The sequence below is a fragment of the Mobula birostris genome, chromosome 31 (genome assembly GCF_030028105.1).
Source record: "Mobula birostris isolate sMobBir1 chromosome 31, sMobBir1.hap1, whole genome shotgun sequence".
In the NCBI taxonomy this organism is placed as follows: domain Eukaryota; kingdom Metazoa; phylum Chordata; class Chondrichthyes; order Myliobatiformes; family Myliobatidae; genus Mobula; species Mobula birostris.
In genome coordinates, this window is record NC_092400.1 from 19,093,531 (window position 1) to 19,117,273 (window position 23,743).

Sequence of the window (23,743 nt, forward strand, 5' to 3'; positions counted from 1 at the left end):
GCTGAGGCCAAGGGAACAAGCAAAGGATTGAGAAGATATGTTTAGAACACAGAATAGTACAGCACAGTACAGACCCTTCGGCCCACAATGTTGTGCCGACCCTCAAACCCTGCCTCCCATATAACCCCCCCACCTTAATAGAACATAGAACAAGCAATAGTTTAAAACTGTTGCTTTTACTTTATTTCCACACTATATCAATAAGCCTTGTAAATATTTATTTTTCAATTGGCTTACCCATCTGCATTACTTTAGTTGGCTTTCCAATTCATCTTGTATTATTGAGAGGCCACTGAAAAGCCGGGATTTTTTACAAGTAACTTTGCTAATTACCATAAAGGGTTTAGTTTAAAGGTTGGAGTGTACATGACACATTCCACATCAGCTAGTTCAAGCAATGAATTTTATAATTTTACAAACTCTTTTTAGATACTGCCACGCGTTTGCCAGTGATGGCAAAGGAACCTCTTGTTTTAGATGAGAATAAGAATAGCCACTAGGTCATGATGTTGGTGAACACTAGTGCCAAGAAACTAGAGATGGACCATGTGAAAAAGGAACGCATCACCTTCAGAACGGGACAGAAGACAGAGGGCAAAGAGGCAGAAAAAGGAAGAAAAACAGTCCCGAAACCTCAAAAAATAAAAAAATCCTTCTGTCTCTGTAACATGCATCACAGCTTGGGACAGCAACTGCTCTACTTGAGGCTGCAAGAAACTGCGGAGAGTTATGAACACAGCTCAGCACATCACATAAACTAGCCTCCCTTCTTTGGGCTCTGTCTGCACTTCTTGCCACCTCAGCCAACGTAATCAAACACTCCACTCCTAGGTATGTTCTCATCTCCTACCTCCCATCAGGCAGGAGGTACAAAAGCCTGAAAGCACATACCACCAGACTCAAGGCCAGCTTCTATCCAATTGATATCTATTGAATGATTCCCTCCCGTACAGTAAGATGGACTATTGACTTCGTAATCCAACTCATTTTGGGCTTGCACCTTATTAATGGCCTGTACTGCATTTATTCTGTAAGTGTACCACTTTATTCTGTTATTGCTGTTCCTTGTACTAAGTCAATGCACTATTGTAATGAGATAGTGTTTTTCACCGTAGCTCAGTGCATGTGATGATTGATAATAAACCAATTTACATTATAGGCTGGACTTCACCTTTTTTAACCTACTAACTATTTACTCGTTCGTTACGTGCCAAGTCATATGATGTTGGCAGTCATGGACTTTCCACGACCATGATTGTTCTTGGCAAATTTTTCTGCTGAAGTGGTTTGCCACTCCCTTCGTCTGGGCAGTGTCTTGACAAGATGGGTGACCACAGCCATTATCAATACCCTCCAGAGATTGTCTGCCTGGCGTCTGTGGTCACATAACCAGGACTTGAGATGTGCAGCAGCTGCTCGTACGACCATCCACCACCTGCTCTCACGGCTTCACGTGACCCTGATCGGGGGTGGGAGGGGTCTAAGCAGGTGCTGTACCTTGCCCAAGGGCGACCTGCACGCTAGCGGAGGGAGGAGGCACCTTTCACCTCCTGCAGTAGAGATGTATCTCCACCCCGCCATCCAAACAAACTAACATGTGGTGCTAATATGTCTTATGCAAAATATTACCATGAATTAGAAATTTTCAATGGACCCTATAATTTAGAAATGATTACATAGAGAATTCTAAGTCATATTTTTAAAACAGATAGCAACTAAATAAAATATTACCATTACCAACCTGACAACAAATTGTTGAGCATTGATGGTAGACTCTGATGGGTAAGATGTTTTCTCACTGACTTTGGGAGCTGGTTGACTGGAGAAGGAAATTGAATGGATGGGCCCCAGGTTAAAGTTGCTGTACCAATTAAGTAAGCAAAGCTGTTCATCATAAAATCTGATGCAACCTTTGACATCACAGGTCACTATGTACCTGTAATAAACATTAAAAGTACAATTACTGTCCATATACAATTTATATGGTATCATCACTAGCTTAGATTTGCCTTAAATAATAGTTAAAAACAACCCAATAATAAATGTAAAGCTACGAACAATTGCACCATGACATTTCAACTTTCAGACAAAGGAGCCGGTAAGTCATTGTGCACTCCATTTGTAGGCACAGTGGTTCCACTTAAATATCAGAGAATGTGTTCAATATACAAACTGAAATTCTTACTCTCCACAGACATCCTCCTAACAGAAGAAAACCCCCCCCCAAAAAAATGAATGACAGAAAAGATTCAAGAACCCCAAAGCTCCCCCGCCACCCTCTCATGCACAAGTGGCAGCAAGCAGCATCAACTCTCCCCCTACTTATTCTAGAAGAAAGCATCAGTATGCCTACCCACCCACCATGCAAGCAACAGCAAAGGTCCAAAGAGAGACCATGATCTACAGTCCATCAGAAACTACTATTCATCCCAACAGTCTGTCATCCCTCTGTCTCACTAACAAGGAAGGGAGAGATATCACTCCTTCCACAGCCTCCTTCCAAAAGAAGAGTCCTTTAATTCGACTGAAGATGGTGGCAAGAATTAGTGTTTATGAATTGCTCTCTCATTGGCCAAAATTTATTCTCATATATTTCACTCAGATCATGCACCTGCAGCAATGACAGAGCCTGAGTCGGAGGTTACAAACAAGGTTAACTACCTTACTTGTCCTGAGATTCCTGATACCACAGGCAACTGGTGTTCCCAGTACTTTGATGTCATAAAAATAAGCTGAAATTAAAATTTCTGATATAATCCTGGGACAAGAACATTGGCCCATTTTATCCTGCCATTTTCAATTCCCTGAAACCTTGTGCACAGGTTACTAGCAATTAATAAATTTGGTGTCAATTCCTTTAAGGTGTAATTGGCAGAGCTGAATTATGCTTCAAATTCCTCTTATAGAACTACATCTACAAAAAATGTTATGATACTTAGGATAATTTCGCAACTTTCTCTGCCATTTTGCAACTTCCTTTAGTAAACCAGAAATTTAAAAATAACATGAAATTTGTAAACTGGTTAAGTTATCCAATAATTGTCACAGTGGTAAGTATTATGAAACGTATCCTACTATTTGTGATACTTTTGAACAGCTGATGCTAACATTGCCAGTAAAGAACTAATCTAGAACAACATAAAATGCTCAGAGTTTCAGACACTGTACAGTACGAAACAGTATCAGATACCAGGGAACACACATCAAAGTTGCTGGTGAACGCAGCAGGCCAGGCAGCATCTCTAGGAAGAGGTACAGTCGACGTTTCGGGCTGAGACCCTTCGTCAGGACTAACTGAAGGAAGAGCTAGTAAGAGATTTAAAAGTGGGAGGGGGAGGGGGAGATCCAAAATGATCGGAGAAGACAGGAGGGGGAGGGATGGAGCCAAGAGCTGGACAGGTGATTGACAAAGGGGATACGAGAGGATCATGGGACAGGAGGCCTAGGGAGAAAGAAAAGGGGGAGGGGGGAAAAACCCAGAGGATGGACAACGGGTATAGTGAGAGAGACAGAGGAAGAAAAAGGTGAGAGAGAATAAGAATGTGTGTATATAAATAAATAACGGATGGGGTACGAGGGGGAGGTGGGGAGGAGGTGACTCAGACCCGCTATCACAGCCATATATCCTTTCTTGGAACGTGTATTTCCGGCATCTGCAGAATTCCCCGTGTTCGCATCAGATACCAGGGAATGGTTTTATGCTTCTAGCATACATGTTGAGTTATACTTCATGATGACATCTCAGTTTCTCATTAGGAGAATGTCTCTTGTTATTCATTAGTCTGTAATTTAATCTTATATTTTCTTAGAAAATATTTTGCAATAATCTTGTAAATTGATATAATTATAGTTTTTAAATGTGCAGCTGTAAACACATACCCAGACAAATAGATGATATTCGAAACTAATAACCTAACACGCTTTTAATTTCTTTTCTTTTGGTTATTCCAGAGAAGAAAGTTTAAAGGGAGGGAAAGGAATAAAACTGAGCAAGTTTCAAACGGGGCTCTGACGAAGGCCAAGGGGGGAAGGAAAACGGGATTCCAGTGTGTTAAAGAGATCACGGGAGACAGAGCTCCAGTACATTTTAGGGGGCATGTGAACTCCAGCTCTTGTACAATTTTTTAGATATGTTTGAAAATAAAGTGGATTGCAGTAATAATAATTCCACAATCTGTTATGAGATAGTTTTGAAATCTCAATGGATCAGTAATTGGTAAAATTGGTAAAAGTTCGGATTGGCAAAAACACCTCCTCCACAATCTCCATCAGCACAGGAACACCGCAGGGATGTGTACATAGCCCGCTGCTCTACTCACTTTACACCTGTGAAGCTAAGTATGAGAATACCAATGCCTTTGAGCAGAAAATCCGACAAATGGTAGTGGATTCGGCCCAGTACATCACGGGGCCAACCACTAAGCATATCTATATGAAACGTAGCTGTAGAAAAGCAGCATCCATCATCAAAGATCCTCACCACCCAGGCCGTGCTCTTTTCTCACTGCTGCTATCAGGAAGAAGGTACAGGAGCCTCAGGACTTGCACCACCAGGTTCAAGAACAGTTACTACCCCTCAATCATCAGGCTCTTGAACAAAAAGGGAGAGCTACACTCATTTAAGGACTCTGTTATACTGTTATTTCATGCTCGTTATTTACTGCTATTTATTATCCCCATTTGCACAGTCTGTTTACAGTTAACAATTCCTGTTGTTTACAGTTACTGTTCTATAGATTTGCTAAGTGTGCCCGCAGAAAAAGAATCTCAGGGTTGTATGTGGTGACAGGTATGTACTCTGAAAATAAATTTTACTTTGAACTTTGATCCATTGGGATTTCCAAACAAACTCATAACAGAATGTGGAATCACTGTTACTACAATTCACTTTATTTTCAAATGTGTCTAAAAAATTTGACATTCGAGGAATACATATCCCATAATTATATTTTGTCTTTTACATAAACCCTGAAAAAAATATATAGGCACATCATTTTCTGGTTTACTGAAGCAAAATTCTAAATATATTGTAGTTTTTTTAAAATTTGGATCAGAGATTTCATAATGCATTAGGGCTCCTACAAGGAATAAAATTTATTATTACAATCCAAAATAGTAAAAAAGGTAAGTATTGGCTGCTCTCCACCACTAATAACACTATCAAAATATTTGGATTGTTCAGCCTCAAAATATGTGTTTTCTCAAAATTTGTGTGTGAGAACAGTAAGCAAACTTTTTTACTATTTATGAATGCAATTTTATGTGATTACAATAAAAGTTAAGTTTACTTCTGCATTCTCCAGGAAATTCACCCCCTTCTTACCTGTCAGTTACAGTGACCACTGTAATACTATCGTTTTGTAGGTTCATCAGTTTAAAAGGTCTCTTTTTATATGATTTCACAGTATCAAATTGAGTTGCACCCATAGTGGCCCAGATAACTAAATTCCCTGCTGAAGTAGCAGTGAGTACTTGTGAAGGGACAAGATGGAAAACTGACTGACTGTAGAGTCCCACAACCTTGTCAAATGTCTGTGAATAAAAAGGTCACAGTGGTAAAGTTTGGAAAGTTAACAAATGAATACAAACAGGAAAATGCTATCCTTCCTCCAATCGTGGGAACTGAACAGGCATCATTTATTCTCAGCAAGTCATTGGTACATTACTGTGCAAAATGTCAATATCACTGATTAATAGCAATTCATGTAGCTTACATTATGTTTGTTTTATATACACAAAACTCTTATCTTTTGGCTGAATGCCTCGCACAAAGCAGCTTCAGCAGCTTCTCAGGGTGCATTAGAGACCATTTGTTGGCTGTCTCTTTTGACTCTCATTTCCATTTCAAGGAAAGGTCAGACTCTTTGTCTTCTAATTTTCTCAGATCAGAGACCGATCAAAGCAAGATGCAAGCCAATCCCTGTTCCCACCAAATCACAGTCATCTGCTGACATTCGGCACCTCTGCACCAACTTACAACCCTCTTCTAAATCAATGTGGGCTGTAAGTGAGTTAACTGACACATCATTAAAAGTTTTCACTCAGTTCTGGGCAGTTAGAATCGAACTTTGGAAATAGAAGCTTAAGGAGACCTTCAGCCTCTCATGCCTTCTCGGCCATCCAATAAAATGACAGATCTTTTAGTTCATTATCGTATTCCTGCACCAACCAAAATCTCTTAAACTCTTGTTTCATTTGAGCTACGTTTATTTTAAAATTCAGAACATTTTTGAAAGAGAACAGAAACTAAAAATGCTGAAACTACAGGGAGTATTTTTTTTGGTAATTCTAGCCTGGGTTCATTTTTGATGTATCTTTCTTATGTATAGCTTGTTTCAAAATATTATCAATACTTACTTCATCTGTAAGAACTGGGGATGCAAATTCCAGCTGGTTCTTTTTCTAAAATCATTCAGTGCAGACATAGATTAATAAAGTGATAATATTTAAAATATTATCAATACTTACTTCATCTGTAAGAACTGGGGATGCAAACTCCAGCTGGTCCTTTTCCTAAAGACATTCAATGCAGATATAGATTAATAAAATGTTGACATTTTTAAAATGCAAGTTACACATTCAAATATGTATAAATTACCAGCAAAAAATGTGACAACTAAATTTGTTTCCTTATGCAATGAGGCAAGTTCTCTTTGTGCCAATGATCTGTCTTTGATTGCTGTTTATTACACATTTTAGTAGGAGAGTCATTCAATCAGGGCTGCGAGTATATCTTTCTCCTTACAGTTTTTATCTTCCCACGAGAAGGGTTGTTTGTACAAAACACAGATACTATTTTAAACATTAACATAGAGCATATGTTATGGACAGAATGTATGCCTTTAAATGGAGACTAAGTTATGTTCCATTTATCCCTTACTTTCAACAGTAATATATATCAGGTTTTTTTGTATATAATGTAGAATAGGCCCTTCCAGCCCTTCACCACGACACCCAGCAATCCCCTGATTTCACCCTAGCCTAATCACGGGACAATTCACAATGACCAATTAACCTACCAACCGGTATGTCTTTGGACTGTGGGAGGAAACCAGAGCACCCGGAGGAAACCCACGCGGTCGCGGGGAGAAGGTGCAAACTCCTTACCGGGAATTGAACCCGGTACAGCTTACAACTGTAGAGCGTGCTAACCACACCGTTCAGGACGTTAGTATGCGAACTGGAAATGTAATTTATAAAAGGTTACAGATGTCCCTTTTGGCCTCAAGAAATAATAAGTGGCTGGAGTAATCTGGCTCTTCCAATTTAGAGCTTTTGCCCATGAGGGCAGCTTAAGTACTACTACTACGTCCAGCCAGGCCTAGGGGGCTGACATCAGGCATGATGACGGACTCTCCACTTCTCCCTCTCCCTCATCAGTGTGTTCAGTTCATCTACATTAGCCGCGCTGCTGTCTTCTAGGAGCGTGTTGACTACAGTCTTGGGAGGGCGCCCAGGGTTCATCCTCCCGTGCTTGGGCTCCCATATGATGACTAGGCTGGCAGGTAGCTCGGGGTGGCGTAGTCAGTGCCCCGCTAGTTGCAGTCTTCTTGCCTCGATTTTAGTGGAGAGCATCAGTAGGTTGTTATAGAGCTCAAAGTAATGATCTCAAAAATGCAGCAACATTAGTGGTACATTTGCACCATACATCTGATTATGTGTACGCAATTACAAATAGGATCATTTGTGGTATTAATAAAGGAATGTAGTGGTAGCAATAGATAGAATGCAGAAAGAGATTCCCCAGGATGTTCCCCAGGGCTGTAATTGTAAGAAGAGATTGAAAAGACTGAGTTTATTCTCACTGGACTGGAAATCTTACTGAGATTTACAAAATTAAGAGGGGCATAGATAAATCACCACAAGTTTTCTGTCAGGACAGGGGAGCCTAAAGCTAGGAGGCTCAGGCTTAAGGTGAGAAGAGAGAAATTTTAAAATAGAACTGGGTGGTCTGTTTTTCAACAGAGTGTGGTGAAAATGTGGAACAAGCCGCCAAAGGAAGCAGAGCAGGCAGATTCCATCACAGGGCTTGAGAGGCATTTGGACTGGTAGATCGTTCCCCAGTTACAGCAGGGGCTCCATTCTTATGAACTGTTCATAACCTGAACAGTCCACAATTCAGAATCGTGGCTGTACACTGAGTTCCCATGCAGCAGACCATGCCCACAGCCCTGCTGCAGCTCCAAAAGCATACCACTGGTCTCCCAAATGCTTACCTGTATGGGATGTTGAACAACTGTAAACTGGAGAGGACAGGAAAGGAGTAGGGAGACAAGGGCCTAATGCGAGCAAATGGGATTAGTGTAGATAGCGTAGGTCAGACAACCTGAGCCAATAGGCTGGTCCTGGACTTATTTCCATCTGGCATAATTTACATATTATTATTTAATTATTTATGGTTTTCTATTGCTATATTTATACTCTATTCTTGGTTGGTGCAACTGTACCGAAACCCAATTTCCCTTGGGATCAATGAAGTATGACTATGACTATGACTAAGCATCACGGTCAGCATGAATGAAATGGAGCATAAAGATCAATTTCTCTGTTGTACATTTGTAGGATTCTATGAATTTGAATATATGAAATAAAATCAACCTACAAATACAAATTATATGGGCATCTGTTAGTCTCGTGAGACCATGGATTTGCGCCTTGGAAGGTTTCCAGGGCGCAGCCTGAGCAAGGTTGTATGGAAGACCAGCAGTTGCCCATGCTGCAAGTCTCCCCTCTCCACATCACTGATGTTGTCCAAGGGAAGGGCATTAGGACCCATACAGCTTGGCACCGGTATTGTCGCAGAGCAATGTGTGGTTAAGTGCCTTGCTCAAGGACACAACACGCTGCCTCAGCCAAGGCTCGAACTAGCGACCTTCAGGTCACTAGGCGAACACCTTAACCACTTGGCCATGCACCAATACAAATAGAGGTAAAACTTTTAATAAAGAAATAAACTTTAAAATAATTTAAATTATTATACTGTGTTTTTCCATATAAAGTAGTCAGCAGATTAACCATGAAACACACACAAAATGCTGGAGGAACTCAACAGGCCAGGCAGCATCTATGGAAAAGAGTGAACAGTCGACGATTTTGGCCGAGACCCTTCATCAAGGTGAAGAATCAGAGTAGGGAGATGGGGGGAGGGGAGGAAGAAGTACAAGGTAGTAGGGGAGGGGGTGAAGTAACGAGCTGGGAAGTTGATTGGTGAAAGAGATAAAGGGCTGAAGAAGGGGGAATCTGATAGGAGAGGGTAGGAGACCATGGAAGAAGAGGAAGGGGAAGGAGCACCAGAGGGAAGTGAAGGGGAGGTAAGGAGATAAGGTGAGAGAGGGAAACGGGAATGGGGGATGGCAAAGGGGGTGGGGTTGCAAATACCAGAAGTTCAAGAAATTGATGTTCATGCGATCAGTCTGGGGGCTACCCAGACTCCTCCAACCTGAGTGTGGCCTGCTGTGTATCAAACAAAATAAAAATGCTTGAAGAAACTGGACAGATCATGCTCCACTAATATTCTATAATACTCACCCAACGATAGAATACAACTTCAGTTTTATTATTGCTGAGCAACTCAGTATTATCTTCAGGATTAAATATTATAAATGTCTAGAAAGAACAAAACAGTAACTTTAAAAGTGCCAATATGCTAATTGCACAGTGTGATTTAAAGTAAAATAAATTAAAAATCTTAAAGTCAATACCAATGCGGATTCATTCCCTATAACTGAACAACTGAACAGTTGCAAATGTAAACTAGTTTCTGTCATGTTTAAGTTATTGTTAATTAATTGCTCATTACAGCGCTGGCATTTAGGGCGGCAATTAAGGTCCTCCACCTCTGTCTGTCCTCGGCCACATAGAAGGAATCTTCATTGCTGTTCCTGTAACGATTTTTTATTGGCCATTCAGGATTGTTAGCCCTGAGCTGAACCTCCGAACGAGGAGGACCGGTGGACCACTCTTAGTCTGACCTAAACCCTTTGACCTGCTCGGCATGGGTGACCTTACCAAGAGCCAAAGCACAAGGCCCTGACTCCAGGTCACTGAGGCACGCAAGCCTCCAAACCCCTCGACAGGGTGTGGTCCTCTTGGAGGCATGTTTAGATTGTGCTGTTATATAATCGCTTTCCAAAGAACAATTACAAAAGGTAAACATGGTTGCAAGATCAAGCAAGATTTTGCAGTTTCAAAAACAATCTCTTTCAGTGATTTTAGATGAGAAAATAGATAACATAAAGAAAATTAACATAGGAATTTAAAAAATTGATAACTTTTGACCAACTGGCCTCTTATTCAAGATAAATGAAGTATATTTTAAATGTAGCATTGGAATGATTTTTAATCCAGGGGAAATAAACCTTAGGATAATCAAAAGTATAGCTAAGATACAGAAATGTAAATATGGAAGAAAGGCCTACGTGATAAACATCAATGAAAAAAAAGTTCTCCCTGGAGTCCTATGACAACAGTTTCCTTCAAAAAAATCACAAAAACAAAATATGTACTATTTATTATAAATGTTTATGAGGGAACTCTTGCACAATTTGGCTGTTATATGTTACATGACCAAAATAACAAAACTTTCTCAGTACTTAATTGGATGTCAAGTGCTTTAGATTGTCCTGAAGCCATGAAAGATACAATAGAAATGTAAATATTTCTAATTATTGAGATTAGATATCACAATTAAAAGTAAAGCTTTTTGGAAGATGTCTGATTTCTTATGTAATGGCAGTAGTGGGCTGGTAGAAAATGGCCAAAAAATGTGGCTTGAGAACATCACGTATTCTGTATTGTATAGACAGTGATCTGGTTTATATTATTTGGAATTAACTTAACTAATTAGCTTGTGGATGACATGGACGTTGGTGATGTTGCGGATGGAGGGAAGGTTGTCGAACGCTACAGCAAGACTCAGGTCAGATGGAAGTTTGAGCAATTGGAATTTAATCTCAACCACTGAAAAGTGATGAACTTTGGGCAGTGGTTCCCAACCTCCAGGCCGCCGACCGATACCGATCCGCAAAGCACGCAGGGTTGCAGCGGTAGCCGGGACGCACCCAGCACATCTTTAAGAAAAAAACCGAAATAAACAAGCTAATTAATTAGGTGCTGCCCAGCACGTAAATGTTGGCCCAGATCAGAGGCGACGCAATTGGCAATTGCCTCAGATCTGGGCCGACATTTATGTGCTAGGTGGCACCAAATTAATTAGCTTGTTTATTTCAGCTTTTTTCTTAAAGATGTGCTGGATGCGTTCCGTCCACTGCTGCACTGCTACATTCTTTGCGGCAATGTATCGGTCTGTGGCCTGGAGGTTGGGGACCACTGACTTTGGGAAATTAAGAGGTAGGACTCTTTCAGTAAATGACAGGGCGAATGACAAAGGACTACCGATGAACAGCAGGGCAGAAGGCATTTGAAAACTGCAAGTCCTGTCCGGAGTGTGTCATTGTTTGAAGTAGTGAGTGAGAGAGCAACATCTTGCAGGGCAGGAACCATTTGAGAACAGCAAGTCCTGTCTGGAGTGATTCGTTGTTTGAACCAATAAGAAAAAGGAAGTGTAAGTGGAGTGGCCATTGTTGGAGTGGGCCAGTTTTAGAGTGATCTGACTTTGGCTTAACAGGCTTGGACAAGCATAGACACAGGCGCTAAGTAAGTTTCCAGTAAGTTTTATTTTGTTAATACATAACTAGTGCACTGAGAATGGGTCCAGAGTTAGTGGTACAGTATGTCCCTTGTGCGAGATGTGGGAACTTTGAGAGACCTCCAGTCTCCCTGATAACTACATCTGCACGAAGCACACCGAGCTGCGGCTCCGTAGAGACCGTGTTAAGGAAATGGATCCTGCAGCCCAATGACCTTCAGCTCATATGGGAGAACAAGGAGGTGATAGATAGAACAGTCACTCCCCAAGTGGCAGGAGTCAGGTACCTGGGTGACTGTCAGGAAAGGGGAAAGGAATAGGCAGCCAGTGCAGAATGCCCCTGTGGCTGTTCCCCTCAATAATAAGTATTCCATTCTGGATAGTGCTGGGGTGGGGGGGGGGGGGGAACATCCTTCCTGGAGGAAGCCACAGCGAGCTGATCTCTGGCACTGAGTCTGGCTCTGTGGCTCAGAAGGGAAGGGGATAGGAGAGGCGAACTGTGGTGATAGAGTATTCGTTGGTTAAGGGAACAGCAAGGAGATTCTGAGGATGAGAACAAGATTCCTGGATGGTTTGTTGCCCCCCCCCCCCGGTGCCAGGGTCAGGGACGTTTGGGTCAATTCCACGGCATTCTTAAGTGGGTGAGTGAGCAGCCAGAGGCCATGGTCCATGTCGGTACCAATAGCATAGGTAGGATGGGTGATGAGGTCTTGCAAAGCGAGTTGTGAGAGTTAGATGCTAGGTTAAAGGACAGGACCTCCAGGTTTGTGATCTCAGGATTGCTACCTGTGAGGCCAGAAATAAGATGATCATACAGTTTAACATATGGCTTAGGAGTTGGTGCAGCAGGAAGGGCTTCAGGTTTTTGGATCACTGAGGTCTCTTCCAGAGAAGCTGGGACCTGTACATAAGGGATCATTTGCACCTGAACTGGAGGGGGACTAATATCATAGCGGGAAGGTTTGCTAGTGCTACATGGGGGTGGGGGGGTTAAACTAGAGTTATGGGGGATGGGAACCGCAGTGCCAGAACAGAGAGTGGCATGGTTGTGGAGAAAGATGTTGTTAAGCCTACATACAAGGTCAGAAATCAAAAGGTTGAATACAGTGGGACTAATGTTCTGTTCTTCATATATTTCAATACAAGGAGTATTGTAGGAAAGGCGGATGAGCTGAAGGCATGGATCAGCATGTGAAATTATGACATTGAGCCATCAGTGAGACTTGGTTGTAGGAGGGGCAGGACTGGCAGCTGAATATTCTGTTATTTTAGATGTGGGAGGGATTAAAGGGGGAGGGTTGGCATTACAAGTGAGGGTAAATGTCACGGTAGAGCTCCTCTAGTGAAGCTTTATAGGTAGAACTGAGGAATAAGAAAGGTACGACCATGTTAAGGGGATTATATTATAGACCACCCAACAGCATTTAGAGGAGCAAATTTGTAGAGAGATTGCAGACAGTTGCAAGAAACATAAGGTTGTGATAATAGGTAATTTTAACTTTCCATATATTGACTGGGTGGGACTCCCATTCTATAAAAGGGCTGGATAGGTAAGAATTTGTCAAATATGTTCAGGAAAGTTTCCTTAATCAGTACGTAGAAGTCCCAACAAGATAGAGTACAATACTAGACCTCCTTGTTGTGTATTTAATATCTGAGTAATATTATAGATATTTTGTTTGATTGAGCATTCTTTATTGTTTACATAATGCTTTGTGGGTTATATGTAAAAGTACCATTTGTAAATGGCGTACCTCATTATGCCATCATGTGGTACGTGCGTGCCTTGCTTAAAGTAAAAATGAAATTAAGAGAAGTTTTCCTGGGTTCCTGTCTTTTTGCTTTCATAAGTTTTATGTTTTGGAGTTACAAAACATAACATCCTATTAGGGAATTAGACAGGGCAGATGACAAAGGTTTGTGTTGGGGAACATTTTGCATCTAGTGATTATAATGCCGTAAGTTTCAAGGCAATTATGGAAAAGGATGGGTCTGGTCCTCAGGTTGAGATGCTAAATTGAAGAAAGGCCAATTTTGATGGTATCAGAAAGGATCTGGTAAGTGTGGATTGTTCTCTGGCAAAGATCGACTTGGTAAGTGGGAGCCTTCAAAAGAGAAATTTTGACAGTACAGAGTTTATATATACCCATTGGAATAAAAGGCAAGGATAACAGGTTTAGGGAACCTTAACCAACACACACAAAAAGTGCTGGTGAACGCAGCAGGCCAGGCAGCATCTATAGGAAGAGGTACAGTCGACGTTTCGGGCCAAGACCCTTCATCAGGACTAACTGAAAGAAGAGATAGTAAGGAACGTCAACTGTACCTCTTCCTATAGATGCAGCCTGGCCTGCTGCGTTCACCAGCATTTTTTGTGTGTGTTGGTTGAATTTCCAGCATCTGCAAATTTCCTCGTGTTAGGGAACCTTAGTTGTTCAGAACTATTGAGGCCCTGGTTAAGAAAAAGAAAGAAGGCACATAGCAGGCAAGAATGCTTGAGGAGTATAAGAAATGCAAGAGTACACTTAAGAAAATCAGGAGGGCTAAAGGAAGACATGAGATTGCTCTAGCAGACAAGGTGAAAGAGAATTCTAAGGACCTTTACAGATATATTAAGATCCAAAAGATATCAAGGGACAAAATTGGTCCTCTGGAAGAATAGAGTGGTAATCTACGTGTGGAGCTGAAAGAGATGGGGGACATCTTAAGCAGATTTTTTGCATGTGTATTTACTCAGGAAATGGACACAGAGTTTATAGATGTGAGGAATGCAGCAGTGCGGTCATAGACTCCATACAGATTACAAGAGGCAGAGGTGTTTGGTGTCTTGAGGCAAATTAGGGTGGATAAATCCCCAGGGCCTGACAAGGTGTTCCCTCTGATGCAGTGGGGGGTTAGCGCAGAAACTGCAGGGACCCAAACAGCAATACTTAAAACGTCCTTCGCCACGGGCAAGGTGCTGGAGTGTAAGAGGATAGCTAATGTTGTTCTGTTGTTCAAGAAAGGCTCTAAGAATAAACCAGGAAATTATAAGCCGGTGAGTCTGACATCAGTAATGGGAAAGTTACTGGAAGGTATTCTAAGGAACTAGATATGCAATTCTTTGGATAGACAGGACTAATTAAGGACAGTTAACATAGCTTTCTGCATGGTAAGTCATGTCCAACCAATCTGACAGAGTTTCTCGAGGAAGTTTCCAGAAAAGTTGAAGAAGGCAAGGCAGTAGATGTTGTCTACATGGATTTTAGGAAAGCTTTTCACAAGATACATCATGGGCGGTTGGTCAAGAAGGTTCAGTCACTGGGCATTCAAGATGAGGTGGTAAATTATTTTAGACATTGGCTTCACAGAAGAAGCCAGAGAGTGGTTGTAGATAGTTGCCTCTCTGACTGGAGGCCTGTGATGCAGGGATTGGTGCTGGGTCCGTTGTTGTATAGCATCTATAATCAACAATCTGCATGATAATGTGGGAAACTGGATCAGCGAATTTGTGGATGACACCAAGATTGGGAGTGTGGTGGACAGCAAGAAGGACTATCAGAGCTTGCAGTGAAATCTGGACCAGCTGGGAAAATGAGCTGAGAAACGGCAGATGGAGTGTCCTGACGAAGGGTCTTGGCCCGAAACGTCGACTGCACCTCTTCCTAGAGATGCTGCCTGGCCTGCTGCGTTCACCAGCAACTTTTATGTGTGTTGCTTGAACTTCCAGCATCTGCAGAATTCCTGTTGTTTGAGATGGAATTTAATGCAGACAAGTATGAGGTGCTGCACTTCAGAAGGACCAACCAGGGGAGGTCTAAGACAGTGAGTGGTAGGGCACTGAGGAGTGCAGTAGAACAGAGGGATCTGGGAATACAGATCCATAATTCCTTGAAAGTGGCATCACAGCTATATAGAGTCATAAAGAAAGCTTTTGGCACATTGGCCTTCATAAATAAATGTATTGGGTACAAGGATTGGGATGTTACATTGAAATTGTATAAGACTTTGGTGAGGCCTAATTTGGAGTATTGTGTACCTACAGGAAAGATATAAGTAAGATTGAAACAGTGCAGAGAAAATTTACAAAGTTGTTGACAGGATTTGAGGACACGAGTTACAGGGAAAGGTTGAACAGGTTAGAACTTTATTCTCTAGAATGTAGAAGATTGAGGGGAGATTTGACAGAGGTGTACAAAATTATGAGGGATTTAGATAAGGTAAATGCAAGCCCATTCTTTTTTCCACTGAGGTTGGGTGAGACTACAACCAGAGGTCATGGGTTAAGGGTGAGAGGTGAAATGTTTAATTAAAACATGAGGGAAAACTTCATTCAAGAGGGTCATGAGAGTATTGAATGAGCTGCCTGTGGAAGTGACAGATGTGGGTTTGATTTCAGCCTTTAAGAGAAATTTGGATGAGAGGGGTATGGACAACTATGGTCTGGGTGTAGGATGAAGGGACTAGGCAGATTGGTGGTTCAGCACCGACTAGATGGGCCGAGTGGCCTGCTTTTGTGCTGTAGTGTTCTATGACTCTAATTTACAACGGACCTTGACCTTTGAGGCGATTGTTTCCTGAAATCTACAACATAAGTAGACAGGGTGTTGAAGGTCGCATAAGGCATGCTTGCCTTCATAGGCAGAGTATAAAAGTTGAGATATTATGTCGCAATTTTACAAAACACTAGTTAGGTCAAACTTGGAATATTATGTGCAGTTCAGGTTTGACACACCATAGGATGGATAAGATTGAGCTTGAGACAGTGTATAAGAGATTCACCAGGATGTTGCCTGGACTGGTGGACTTTAGTTATGACAATTGGGTGGACAGGGTGAGCTTATTTTGCTTGGAGTGCGGAAGGCTAAGGTGGCGGGGGGGGGGAACCCCACAGCGGTACACAAAATTATTAGAGGCTCAGATAAGGTAGATAGTCAAAGACTTTTTCTAATGGTAAGAGGTTTCAAAAACAAGATGGTGTAGGTTTAAAGTCAGAGGAAAGAGTTTTAAAGGGGATTCTATGGAACGTTTTTTTTAACACAAAGGATGGTCTTTGTCTGGAACTTGCTACGAGAGAAGGCGGTGAATCAGATTTAAGAGGTTAGGCAAGGTGTTGAAGGATATGGATCTTATGGGGAGAAATGGGATTGGTGTAGAACACTATTATGGACATCGTGGTCATCATGGCCTGTTTTTATGCTGAAGAACTCTATGACTGTATGAACAGATGCAAAAAGCGTATAATGTAAAGCATACCTGAGGGCCAAAGGCAGGACTCAGGTCCACAGAACAAAGTGGCTCTTTACTTTCTGAACTCCAGTCCCATATAGCTACTCGCTTAAAAGAAAAGCATAATCACAATGAAAGAAGCACTGAAGGAGATGCAAATATTTCTAACAAATTTCACAGCTCTGAATTTATAATTTCTATTTCTCTGTTCAGACCCCTCTCCAAGCATTAAAACATCTCAAACCAAAGTCACAAATTATAAATCTATTGTGTGTGCAAATGATTACTTGCGATTGTGACTATGGTGCATAATGCTAACAGTGCATAAGGTTCTACAAAGAATGCTTTATACTTCCTCACCTTCTCTTAACCCAATATATGCTTGACCACGTTATCCAGTTTCGTGGATAATTTGCATTTGATCCTACTCATAAAATGAAATCATCGTGAGAGCATCCCCAGCAGCAAGTTCTTTTCTCGTCCTTTTGATTTTAGCTTTTCAACTCAAAATGACTTTTCTTTCCCCTCCCCTTGATTATACACATGTTGCCCTTTGGCAACATTGCACAAAGTCACGAAGCCACACATAACAATGAAAACCACCACTATCTCCCGATATTATATTCACCTCCTCCACTACCTATATCATCAGCGAGTTTGCCAGGATTTAGTCTTGGATCAGTTGCAGTTACCTGCAGCTTAATATGGGAAAGATTAAATCAATTGCTACAAACTTTGGATCCTCATCTGCAATTTCATCCTTCTAACCTTACTCTGCATCAAACTGAGACTGACATGAACCCTGACAAATTACCTCACCCTCAAAACCTCAGCACAAAATCTCCTTCTTTTCACATGCATAGCATCAACCAGTTCCATCCCCATCTCAGTTTATCTGCCACTAAAACCCTCTGACACACTTTAGTCACCTGTAGACCGAGAAATCCCCGGGATATACTGGATACAGAGTCATAGAATCACACAGCACATCAAAGGCTTTTCGGTGCAGCATGTCCATGCCAAAGTATCGATCTATACAAATCACTATTACCAGCATGTGGTCAATAGCCCATAGGTGCTCATCCAGATACTATTTAAAAATTGTGTAAGTATCAGAAATGCTGTGAGAGTACCTATCTTCTGGCTAATACAAGCACCTGGGGGTGTACCTGGATGACAGACTTGAGTGGAGCACCAACAAAGAGGCTGTGTACAAGGAGGGCCAGAGTTGCCTCTATTTGCTGAGGTGACTGAGGTCCTTTGGAGTATGCAGGCTTCACTTCACATATTCTGTCAGTTGTTGCCAGTACAGTCTTCTATGCGGTGGTCTGCTGGGGCAATAGCATCAGCACGGATGATGCCAACAGGCTCAATAAACTGATTAGAAAGACTGGCTCTGTTATAGGAGCCAAACTGGACTCACTGGAGGCTGTGGTAGAACAAAGGACCCTATGGAAAATCCTGGTAATTCTGGACAGTGTTTCTCACCCTCAGCATGCCACCTTGACTGAACAGAGGAGCACCTTCAGTAACAGACTAAGGCAACTGCACTGCTTCAAAGAGCACCATATGAGGTCATTCTTACCCTCAGCCACTAGGCTCTATAATGAGTCAACCCTATAGTCCGGGAAGTGATGACCCCCCTCCTCCTGTTATACTTTGAGGTAACTTTATTTTTTATTCTTTCTTACTTCTATTCTAATACTTGTATATCTGTGCACTTATAAGGCTACTGTGACACAGTAATTTCCTTTGGGATCAATAAAGTATCTATCTAATATTGAACAGAGATGAGGTAGAATAATGAGCTCACTTATTCTATTCTTTGTCTTTTAATGCAGAACGAGATTGCACCAGCAAACAACATGGTCAATGGTGACGCCCTACAGACAGTTCACAAAACTACTACTTCTTTCAAATCTAGGAAGAGGTGCTGCCTGGCCTGCTGCATTCACCAGCAACTTTGATGTGTGTTGCTTGAATTTCCAGCATCTGCAGAATTCCTGTTGTTTACTTCTTTCAAATATGATTCCACGATTAATCTGCACGCGATTGGAACCTGTGATTTGCATTTTGATGCTGTGTTTTAGGGCCAGTCGAGCGATCTTGCACTTTACTGTCTCCAGGAGAGTTTGGTGAGGTCTGGAAGCCTGGAAACGCATGATCGATTCCATGGGTTCTCTCTGCTTGGGGCGTCAAGAAAGGGTGAAGTCGACAAGGACAAGAGCTGGGGATGGGCGAGTGCTTGGCGCTGTCTGCCTGCATTTGACCAGTGTGTGTCTGTGTCTGTGTCTGTCTGCCTGTCTCTCTGTCTCTCTGTCTCTCTGTCTCTCTCTCTCTCTCTCTCTCTCTCTCTCTCTCTCTCTCTCTCTCTAGCTTCTAGTGGAGGAAAGTGCAGGAATCTTGGAATTCACATTGCAATGATTGATTGGAGAGGCTGTGGACTTGTTTTGGGGGACTTTGAGCTTCATGTTGCATGTGCTTCTGGAATCAGGTTACTCTTTTTTTTCCAGCTTTTGAGCGGTTTGATCAATGCGGACTGGGGGCGTTTCAGCAAAGAAAGGCTCCAGCTAGCAGCGCAGTGCAGAACTGAACTAAACCGAACACTCCTGGTTTGATGTTTGATGTTCTAGCGCTGTTCGCTGGCTTTTTGCCATTCGCGCTACTTGTTCTTTTTTTGCGCGTTGGGTGCTTAGTGTTTTCTTGAAAGGGTTCCATAGTGTTTCTTTGTTCCGTGGCTGCCTGAGGGATGACGAATCCCAGAATTGTACTCTGTATACATACTTCGATAATAAGTGTACTTTGAATCTTTTAATTGTCCACTTTACATTGTTTTCTTGAGAGTTTTGAGAAGCTGTGGGCTCCAGATCTGCACATCAGCAACTACACATCTATGTAGACAAATCTTGTTAAACATGGCTAATCATCAAGGATTAACTGACTAGTCAAACTCAGCGATAATCCAGGTGCAAGCAGTATTCATCCAAACATTCAGTGCTTGTACTTTCTGGCAGAGATTACAAGATAACAAACATTAGCTGTACTATCATCCCCCTCAGTGGCTCATGACCTTGTGTTTTCCCTTCCTAAAGTATGAGGTTCTACTTTCCCCTTCTACTGGAGTACAAATGCATGACTCCAATTAATGGCATAATTTTATAGTTTACTTGACACCTTGAAAATTATGACAATATTAAGGAACATTAGCAAAGTGATTAAAAATGAGTTCCTCACTAAAAAAAATTATCTGTGCTTACCAGGTTAAAATACTCCTTTATGTATTATGTTAAAATTATTATATTTAAAAAATATTCAAAGGGGATAAAATGGATTGAAAAACAATTATTGGTTGTGTACCTGAACCAGGCCTGTCCCAACTGTTGCAAGGTACTTGGCATCGTGAGACATAGCTAAGGCTTTAATTCCACCCTCCGGGTGACAGGCAAAGAGTGTTTGTACAGGTATACTGCAAGCCAAGAAGTAAATATTTAGTGGTTATAAACTAAGTTCAATATCACTATTTACAAAAGAACAGTTAACATTGAGAATTGAGTTAATTACTGCAAGTTACTTGAAAGGAATAATCCATCTTTTTGAAGATGCAAAAATGTATACTTTAGAAGCAAATATTGATAAAGACATTGATGCCAGTCATATCCACTTTCCCTAATTCTCACATGAAAGCTGTTTTTCAGATTCTCTTACTGAGAAAAGAAATTTGAACTCACAAAGCACTTGTCATGCCCCCCACCCCCACCGTGTTAAAAACCAAATTAAGTTCTACTGAATTTTAGTTGTCGCTATAACGTAGGAAATATGACTGCCAATCTGTATACAGCAAGCTCACCCAAACAGAACTGTAGAACTGTAATGAATTTATAGTTTTGGTGAGGTTGCCTGAAGGATAAATATTGGCTAAGATAACAGGGATAACTAAGCATACCATTAGTCATAAGACCATAGGACCATAGGAGCATAAGATATAGGAGCAGTAGTAGGCCATTCAGCCCATCGAGTCTGCTCTGCCATTCAATCATGGGCTGATCCACTTCATCCAGTCATCCGCACTTCCCTGCTTTCACCCCATACCCTCTGATGCCCTGGCTAATCAAGAACGTATCTATCTCTGCCTTAAATACACCCAATGACTTGGCCTCCACAGCCGCTTGTGGCAATGAATTCCACAGATTTACCACCCTCTGACTAAAGTAATTTCTCTGCATCTCAGTTCTAAAAGGACGTCCTTTTGGAGGCCAATGTCAGATGATCCTTTAAGAGGGCCGACTCTCACAAGGCATCAGGCCCCGACAGTGTACCTGGCTGGAAACTGAAAACCTGTGCCAATCAACCTGTTAAAGGACACCTTCTCCCTATCACATCTGCTGGGCGATGCTGAGGATGTTCTACGAGTCTGTGGTAGCCAGTGCTATCATGTTTGCTGTTGTGTGCTGGGGCAGCAGGCTGAGGGTAGCAGACACCAACAGAATCAACAAACTCATTCGTAAGGCCAGTGATGTTGTGGGGATGGAACTGGACTCTCTGACGGTGGTGTCTGAAAAAAGGATGCCGTCCAAGTTGCATGCCATCTTGGTCAATGTCTCCCATCCACTACATAATGTACTGCGTGGGCACAGGAGTACATTCAGCCAGAGACTCATTCCACCGAGATGCAGCACAGAGCATCATAGGAAGTCCTTCCTGCCTGTGGCCATCAAACTTTACAACTCCTCCCTTGGAGGGTCAGACACCCTGAGCCAATAGGCTGGTCCCGGACTTATTTCATAATTTACTGGCATAATTTACATATTACTATTTAACTATTTATGGTTCTATTACTATTTATTATTTATGGTGCAACCGTAACGAAAACCAGTTTCCCCCGGGATCAATAAAGTATGACTATGACTATGACTTTCACTGCTGCTGTGGTCCGAGGTTCCCACCTGCTTTAAAAGGGCAGTAATTATACCAGCGCCCAAGAACAGGGTGAGCTGCCTCAATGACTATTGCTCGGTAACACTCACACCTGCTGTAATAAAGTGCTTTGAGAGATTGCTTATGGCTAGAATTAATTTCTGCTTGAACAAGGACCTGGAACTGCTTCAAAACACCTCCCATCACAACAGCTCTGCAGTGGACGCAATCTGACTGGCAATCTGCTCTGCTTTGCAGCACCAAGACAACAGCAGAACAGCCCTCTTCCCACACTCCCATTAAGTTTACAGGGGGCAGATTCCTATGCACTCTTTAAACAAGGTTCACTGCAAAATGTATTACAGTACAACATTTAAAATATTGTTTGGATACTAATAAGAATAATATACAACAGTCCAAAAGAATCTGCAGATCTTGTACCTCCAAAGTCTCAGGTGTACTGGCTTATCAGAATTTTACTGGTATAATGTAAAAGACTATCCACTAACTCTAGGCCAATGCAAGTAGACTTCAAAAACAGAGTTGGAGAAAGAAAGAAAGAAAGGAAAACAGCGGAGTGGGAGTACTGGTATTGGGTGTGATTTGTTGTTGAAAGCTGTTGGGACGGGATTTCCAAGCTGGAACACCATAAGTTTGCACGCTATGGGCAGGGAGCATGTTTTTGTTTTAAAATGTCTCCAACTTGAAAGGCATTCTAATTAGCTCCCTGTTGTGTGAAATGCTCCAAAGGATGATACAGTCCAGGAGCAAGTAGTTTTCCTGCTGTTTAATTTGCACATTACAACAGGAGGGAGGTCTGAATCTGATTTATTATCACCAGCATGTGACGTGAAATTTGTTAACTTAGTAACAGCAGTTCAATGCAATACATAATATAGAAGAGAAAAATAAAATAAGAGTAATAATAATAACTAATAAATAAAACTTATTCAGTATACAGTATACATATATTGAATTGATTAAAAACCGTGCAAAAAACAGAAATACTATATATGTCTTAAAAAGTGAGGCAGTGTCCAAGGGTTCAATGTCCATTTAGGAATTGGATGGCTGAGGGGAAGAAGCTGTTCCTGAATCGCTGAGTGTGTGCCTTCAGGCTTCTGTACCTCCTACCTGATGGTAACAGTGAGAAAAGGACATGCTCTGGGTGCTGGGGGTCCTTAACAATGGACGCTGTCTTTCTGAGACAATGCTCCTTGAAGATGTCTTGGGTACTTTGTAGGCTAGTACCCAAGATGGAGTTGACTAGATTTACAACCTTCTGCAGCTTCTTTCGGTCCTGTGCAGTAGCCCCTCCATACCAGACAGTGATGCAGCCTGTCAGATTGGGATTGTGGGAATTATGGTATTAAATGCTGAGCTATAGTCGATGAACAGCATCCTGGTGTAGGTGTTTGTGTTGTCCATGTGGACTAAAGCCGTGTGGAGAGCCATTGAGATTGCATCTGCCATTGACCTATCGTGGCGATAGGCAAATTGCAATGGGTCCAGGTCCTTGCTGAGGTAGGTGTTCAGTCTAGTCATGACCAACCTCTCAAAGCATTTCATCATTGTAGCTGTGAGTGCTACTGGGCGATAGTCATTAAGGCAGCTCATATTATTCTTGTTAGGCACTGGTATAATTGTTGCCTTTTTGAAGCAATTGGGAACTTCTGCCTATAGCAGTGAGAGGTTGAAAATGCCTATGTATTCTCCCACCAGTTGGTTGGCACAGATTTTCAGAGCCTTACCAAGTACTCCATCAGAACTTTACGCCTTGCGAGGGTTCACTCTCTTTAAAGACAGCCTCCTATCGGCCTCTGAGACGGAGATCACAGAGTCATCAGGTGCAGCAGGGATCTTCACAGCTATAGTTGTGTTCTCCCTTTCAAAGCGTGCATAGAAGGCGTTGAGCTCATCTAATAGTGAAACATCACTGCCATTCATTCTACTGGGTTTCGCTTGTTGGAAGTA

At 41.9% G+C, this 23,743-nt stretch overlaps 1 protein-coding gene across 3 annotated transcripts in view; it reads right to left on the reverse strand.

The window, feature by feature from the left end:
- The window catches only part of cfap251 (cilia and flagella associated protein 251), a 71,750-nt gene that overhangs the window by 31,775 nt on the left and 16,232 nt on the right, over nucleotides 1-23,743 (reverse strand). For 2 of the 3 annotated variants that reach the window (XM_072247508.1, XM_072247506.1), the window contains exons 6-11: nucleotides 20,213-20,321; nucleotides 16,883-16,963; nucleotides 9,529-9,606; nucleotides 6,469-6,513; nucleotides 5,324-5,532; nucleotides 1,742-1,936 (exon numbers count right to left, since the gene is read on the reverse strand). In XM_072247508.1, coding sequence (XP_072103609.1) covers nucleotides 1,742-1,936; nucleotides 5,324-5,532; nucleotides 6,469-6,513; nucleotides 9,529-9,606; nucleotides 16,883-16,963; nucleotides 20,213-20,321 — 717 coding nt within the window. The remainder of the gene's footprint in view (nucleotides 1-1,741; nucleotides 1,937-5,323; nucleotides 5,533-6,468; nucleotides 6,514-9,528; nucleotides 9,607-16,882; nucleotides 16,964-20,212; nucleotides 20,322-23,743) is intronic. The other variant, XM_072247509.1, reaches the window with a different exon arrangement.